This window comes from Oratosquilla oratoria, chromosome 18, assembly GCF_046742065.1.
Source record: "Oratosquilla oratoria isolate Oo_2021 chromosome 18, ASM4674206v1, whole genome shotgun sequence".
Lineage (NCBI taxonomy): Eukaryota > Metazoa > Arthropoda > Malacostraca > Stomatopoda > Squillidae > Oratosquilla > Oratosquilla oratoria.
The window spans coordinates 364956-372500 of NC_134794.1; the positions used below are offsets into that span (position 1 = coordinate 364956).

Consider the following 7545-nt stretch of genomic DNA (forward strand, 5'->3'; position numbering starts at 1 on the left):
ATTGCAGATATATGGGATAGGAGGAAAGCTTCTAGGAGCCGTCAAGAGTTTTTATGAGAGTAGTGGAGCATGTGTCAGGATTAGAAATAGAGTGAGTGGTTCGAGGTAAAGGTGGGACTTCGTCAGGGATGCGTTATGTTGCCCTGGCTGTTCAACATGTACATGGATGGGGTGGTGCGAGAGGTAAATGCAAGGGTAGTGGGTCAGGGATTGGAGATGGTTAAAGAAAATAGAGAAAAGTGGGAGGTGAGCCAGCTGTTGTTTGCAGACGACACTGCGCTTGTGGCAGGATCAGAGGAGGGCTGAAGGAAGTTGGTGACAGAGTTTGTGAAAGAAGAAAGCTGAAGATAAATGTGGGTAAAAGTAAGGTGATGAGATGTACAAGGGGTGAAAGTGGCAGCAGACTGGAAGTGAGCATTAAGGGAGAGCAACTGGAGGAAGTGGATAGTTTTAGATACTTGGGTGCAAATGTGGCAGGAAAAGGTGGAGTGAGGTGGAGATAGAATGTAGATTGAGAGAAGCGAATAAATGCCTTGGTGGATTAAAGTGTCATGAGGAATAGACATTTGGGAATGGATGCTAAGAGGAGACTGTATGAAGGAGTGATTGTGCCAACAGCACTGTATGGGGCAGAAACATGGAACATAAGAGAGGAAGAGAGAAGGAGTTTGAATGTGTTTGAGATGAGGTGTCTGAGAAGTATGATGGGGGTTACTAGGCTAGATAGAGTGAGAAATGAGGAGGTGAGGAAAAGAACGGGGGTGGAAAGGGAGTTGGGAGATAGGGTTGATGAAAGAGTATTGGGATGGTTTGGACACATGGAGAGAATGAGTGAAGAGAGACTAGTAAAAGAGGTGTGGAAGGCACATGTGAAAGAAGTGAACATGAGGGGATGTCCTAGGATGAGATGGATGGATGGGGTGAAGGGGGCTTTGGGGAAGAGGGAAATGTCTGTTGAGGAAGGACGGGAGAGGACAGAAGACAGGGGTGAATGGAGAATGGTTGTATATGGATGATGTTGTGATGCATGGGGTGGAATGGGTGGGGGGATGGGGGATAGGGTAGTATGTGTGAGCAAAATTTGATGCAGCCCGAAGGGATTTCTCCCCATCTTCTCCTTTTATGCATGGGGGGACGGAGAGTGGGGGTTGCCGATTTAATGAAGCGGCCCTGCTGTGGATGTGATGTGCATTGTGACACTGCCTCTGACCCAGGGCAGTGGACAAGGTGCAGGGATGACCCATCATCCATGAGGTGCTAAGATGGGAGAGAAGGTGGAGGGGAGTGGAGTGTATTTAGGGATGGAATGGGTGGGAATGATTTTATGCCTTTTTCTTTTTAGCTACCTCCCTTGTAAGGGGGAAAAAGCCTTGGTATATGTATATATGTACATATTTGAAGGATGCGAAGAAATAGTTTTCCATACAGATGCATAAATACTTGGAATAGTGATGTAGTCCCAGCTCAAACAATACATTGGTTCAAATCTAAATACAATAATTGGAAATCAAGCATATATATTAAGTTGGAACTGTACATGAATTTCAGTCTAGGTATGATAAAGAAAAAAATTAAAGAATAGCAGATGGGACCCAATGAGTTCTTTTCCTGTATACTACAATTAGGTATATACATATAAAACTGGAAAATAAGTATGTAGACCAAGTTGAAACTATACATGAATTTCAAGTTAGGTATGATAAATTGGAGAGTGGAAGATGGGACCCCACAAGTTTTGCTTTCCCATATACAACAATTTGGTAAACATATAGAGAAAGCATATGCACAACCCAGCTGTAAGGGATCATGGAAGTAGCTGGTTAAAGTATCAGGGTTGAAAGAGTTATATGGGGTCCCTATCTAACAAAGCAATTTAAGGATATGCATGAGATATGTAGAAAAGTATAAGACAATATGGTTTAAACCAGAGATGAAAATGAAAGCACTCAAGAGAAATATTTGAATAAACAGTTAAAATACATGATTTGAAAAGTAAATTGAGTGAAATGACATTAATAAATCAGAACTTAGGAGTTAAAGGGTGAACATAAATCAAATTATATGAAAACTTAGAGAGTTGTGAAGCAAAGTAACATGAAAGTTCCAAATGAAATTATAGAAATCAATCATGGGCAGAATAGGAGGAGTTAAAAGAGGAACAAATTCAGGAGGCAATACTGTCACCTACTTCAGTGTGAGTATATCCAGTCTTTTCACACATGACCTGCCCATCCTAAACCTAGAACACTAAGTGTACTTTTACATATGATCAACCTGGCAATAATACTGCAACACCAATAAAGAAAATAGTCCTGCATCTGTCACTTGCATTACTGCACATATTCACAAACTATATGTAACCTTACCTGTATGCAGTTTCTTAGTTTCAAATTGCTTCTCAACTTCAATTGCAGGTGTGGGCTCAGGAACAGGTGTCTTTGTAGAAGTGCTTGTGGTAGTGATAAGAGTGACAGCTGGGGAAGAGGAAGTTGCCAAGACCGGTGATGATGTAATGGGACTTGAAGTGTCTCCTCCAGAGATGCTGGGTCCATCCTCCCCACCTTCAACCAAACGTTCCACAAGATCAGGTACTGCAAGGAAAATAACAGTTTGTCAAGAACAGAATTATAGCAAAAAGTACATAATTAAATAAATTAATAAAAAGAAAACTAAAAACCCTATGAAGAGATAAATTCCTATATGTACTGCTTTTATCATATACTTACTCCTGAAATACTAGCAAAATCAAGGTGTTCCAGAAAAAAAAAAAAAAAATATATACATATATATATATATATATATACAGGATATCTTTTTGGTTTCAATTTACAATGTAAAAAAATCCTCAAAATACAGTAGATTAATCTATAACTTTCAGTGTCATGGATACATTCACCCTTTTGGACACTCTTATCATTGTCTCCTTCTCCAGATACCTATTTTTCAAGACACCTTTTATTCCCGACATAAAACTGCTTCCCTTACTCAATAATTCACCCCAACCCCAACTTCTCTATTCCTTCCTCCATGTGACTCTACATACTTAAAGCTCTGCACTTACTTCAGCTTCTTGTTTCATAAACTCGCCTCCAACTCATGAATACCATCACCCCTTATAAACCTCATCACCTAACTTCAGCCACATTTACACATTTACTTTAAACCTTCTTTCACATTTACTTTAAACCTTCTTTCCCTAACTCCACCACTAATGGCTTTAGCCTTTGCTCCTGTGGTAATTGTTGTTAACTCAGCAACAAGCAGTGTCATCTGTAAACCATTGGCTCACCTGCCACTTCTCAACATTCACCAGCTCCAAACCCCTTCCCAGCACCTTCCTGCACCAATTCATATGCACAATGAATAATTATGGTGACATTACACAACCCTAGCACAGCCTCATCCTTACATTAAAACACCCACTCAGTTCATTCTCTACCCTAACAAAAATCCTACTACTCATGTGACTCCCATACATTTACAACACATCCCACAAGAAACCCTCAAACGGACAATCACGTCTCCACCTCCCCAAGGAGGTGCAGCCCAAAAAGGGTGCCACTTGTTTGTCAAACTGGGCCAGTGTCACTTTTTTTTACACTCTGGCACACTACTCTCAAGTCTTCCTTTCCTATATCCCTGTTTTTTCACATAAGGAGGTCAGTGCACCAATGCTTGCCAACCCATTTCTTCTCCAATTAGCTGGTGACAGAAACCAGCCCAGGTCCTTACACTTGCCCCACCTGCACTAAACAAATGAAGTATGTGCACATGTTGATCAAATGCAACACATGCCACAAATGGTTCTGTTTCAAATGTAAAACAGAAACCAATACATAAAGAACTGGAGCTGCAACCAACAAATAACATTCACGCCCACAAACATGCAGGACTGCCCCACTTCCTACATGAAAACATGCACACTGCACTCACACAAGAAACAAAACTGACACCACAAAGAACAATTCCCTCACTCATAGATTACACAGCAATTAATGAATACAACACAAAACACAAAGGTGGACTCATAATACTAACACAGCAGCATACACTTTTCCAACAAAACATGAGACACCATTACTAAAATAATTATAATCCAAAAACAAACATACAGTATATATCCCTCACACTAAATAATCCTGAAAAACTTATATATAACAACTCAGCCTCTCAACTCAATAACAAACCACAAACTGGTAGGTGATATGAATGCACATCATTCAAACTGGCTTGTTACACAAACAGCAGATCAAATAGGACATAAAATTCTTGAACAACTCCCTAACCTAATCATTATTAACTCCAGCAACAGCCCCACCAGACAACTTCTCCAGCACAATTAACAACCAACATCACCAAACATTACAATGTGCTCACTCTCCATATAAACCCAAACCATATGGGAAACCATAAAAGACAGAAGAGAAGTGGAAAAGAAACTACAACCCAAAGCCAAGAGGATTTTCATTAACTACCAAAAAGCAAACTGGCAAAAGTATTCTTAAGACATAAAAGAAAGAGCTAGAACACTTTGAAATAGACCAATTCCCATCTCTGGCTTAAGCAGTTAACAAGATAATAACTATCATCCAGAAAGCTAGTAAGAAACACATACCTAGAGGCCACAGAAAGAAAATTTAACCCCAACTTCACACACAAGATAGCATCATTAAAGAGAAAAAGGAATTAAGTAAAAAAAAAAGTAATACAACCTCACAGAACATGAAAAGGAACAACTAAAGCATTTAAACAGTAACATTACAAAATGAATTAATTGGGAAAAACTAGTAAACAAAATAGATGGAAAGACTGACACTGGAAAAATGTAGAGCATCAAAAACTCAAAACTGAATACCCCTCTTCCTACCCATAAAGCAGTTGGTGTAACCCAAAACAAAATAACATCACCTTAACATCAAAGTGATATTATCTACAAGCATTTCTCCACAACTTGCTTCATGTACACTAGACCAGAAAGCAAGAAAATATTAAACAAACATATAAAATCATGCCTGAAAATAATTAATCCCCCATTACACAGTAAAAACACAGAAGGGATTATAGAGAAACAACTGGGGGTGAGGGGATCTAATACTCAAGGTTCAGACAAGATTTCAAACATCCATCTTAAACGCCTTGACCAAACTGCCATATGCACCTTAATTGATACGGTAGTAGCCCAATTTAGCAAACTAATTCAGCAAAAGGAGGATTCACTAAATTGATTTTTCTATTAAATCAGGTGTTCACTATTGATGCCCTATTTAATGTAATTTTTCATTATATCAAGAGTCTATCTGCAAAACAGCATTGGCCATAAATAAGATACGGGAAGAAAAACATCACAGCAGAAGATAACAGAAAAGCACCCAATTTAGTGATCATGTTTCTGCTACACCAAAATATTCTGCTATGGATTTGAACCTCTTCAATACAAGTCAAACATTCTTGTGTGCATCAGGTTGCCTGATGTACATTGATGCATCACGATACACACATTACAAAATATAAAGTTACTACTGTTATACTCATTCTCTTTCACCCTGAATAAATATAATGTCACAGAAAATGTGATCCTTTCACAGAATATGGGGGTCACTCAGCTACAGCTAATAAATATAATCAGGCATCCGACACTAGGATCCTTGTATACCTAATGTAACCAGATTTTTTTAGTGAAAAAGCAGGACATAATGTACTCGTTTATATATATATACATATATATATATATATATATATATATATATATACATATATATATATATATATTCAACCTCATAAAGATATAATCAATTAAAATGTTTTTTCTTACCTTTGCATAGCATACTTTTCACTGGGTGAAATCTTTTAAAGTAATCAGTAACAACTTTAGAGGAGGATGCATTGATATCGGCTGACTTGTGCCTCTTGGTGTCAAGATGTTTGACTATATCACTGACACCTCCATGTGCAATGCTAAAGTCACTTTTACATTTTTCACATCGCACATCACTTTGTGAAATACCTTTTTTTATGAATGGGTATTCACACTGCAAACGTTCATTGAATGAGCACTTCCTTTTTGACATCTTGATCTTAAGACAGTGACACACATATGGTAGTTTACGTGACGGCTGCTAATCAAACAATGTCTCTTGGTGGACGGGAATTGACTTGGTTGAGTCGCGAGCATCACGTTTCAAACGTTTCATACGAGTACAAGACACGTATGGCGCTGACGGTACAAGTACACACGGCATGAGGTTAACAAATAGTGAAATTGTAAAATGACATAAATTATCAGCCTTATTCCCTTAAAATGTGGGTCAGCTTTGCTTCAAAGCTGCCCCACATTCTAAGGGAATAAGGCTCCTTTGCAACACAAAAAAGCAGGACAAATCCAGGAAAAGCAGGATGTTTTGCAAACTTGTAAAATAAGCGGGACAGAGGTTAAAAAACAGGATTGTACTGTCTAAAAGTGAGACTCTGGTCACCTTATGTATACCCCATTCATGGCATCATCATATTCAAGTGGTTAAGCTTCTGTTAAATCGGACTTCCACTAAATAGGGATTAATTGAGCTTCAACTGTATTTTCAACTACTGGCTAAATAACATCCCAAACACCTGGAAATGAGCTCACATAATGCCAATCTTGAAATCAAACAAACCTCCAAGAAGCCCTGCATTATATTGACCAATCTCACAATTATCCACAACATCCAAGCTGATGGAAAGGTTGGCTGCAGCAAGTATCAAATCAGAAATCTACCTCACCTAATCAACATGTATTCAAGGAGGACCTCTACCAGCAGTCTGCTCACACATATCACACAACAACAATAAAAAAAAAGTTATGGTTGCTAGATATACAGCATTTGACAATGCCCCCAGAAACATAGTATCCAAAAAAATTATAGATTGATATCCATAACAAGAGGAATGGTTAACCAACTTTATAGCAATGTCAATGCAGTGACCCAAAACAATCACATACACATACCTCCCTTACAGGGGAGGTAGCCAAAGTCTGAGGCATAAATCTACTCCCACCCATTTCATCTCCACATACTCCACTCCCATTCACCATCCCTCCCTCCCTCTTTTCTTGGTTCTTCCTGGATGACTGGTCATCCCTGCACCTCACGCACTGCCCCATGTCAGAGGTAATCACATCTCAGATAAAGACTACACAATGGAGTTCCACAAGGAGCAATACTTTTTCCCTTACTGCTCAACCTCTTCATCGGTGATCTACCAACTCCTGAACCAGAATGGAACATCAACATTCTCTCATATGACTTTTACAATAATGACCTAGCACAGTAATACAAAAAAGGCACAAGACACCCAAGCATACTCGAACAAACTAGAACAGTGGCTCAGAAATAACAGAATGAAAGTTTCACCCCAGAAATCAACAGTAACACTGCTCACCCCAGACGACCATAAATAAAAAAAAATCCTATAGTGAAGCTTTATGCCCAATCCTTCATTTGGAAAATAGCCCAAAAATTCCAGGATTAACATTAGTTACCAATATATGTACGACATTCAGCTCACATA

At 38.7% G+C, this 7545-nt stretch overlaps 1 protein-coding gene across 1 annotated transcript in view; it reads right to left on the bottom strand.

The window, feature by feature from the left end:
• Positions 1 to 7545, bottom strand: part of LOC143034962 (uncharacterized) — a 123280-nt gene that overhangs the window by 43556 nt on the left and 72179 nt on the right. The window contains exon 3 of the mRNA XM_076201306.1: positions 2367 to 2591. Within this exon, the coding sequence (XP_076057421.1) occupies positions 2367 to 2591 (225 nt within the window). The remainder of the gene's footprint in view (positions 1 to 2366; positions 2592 to 7545) is intronic.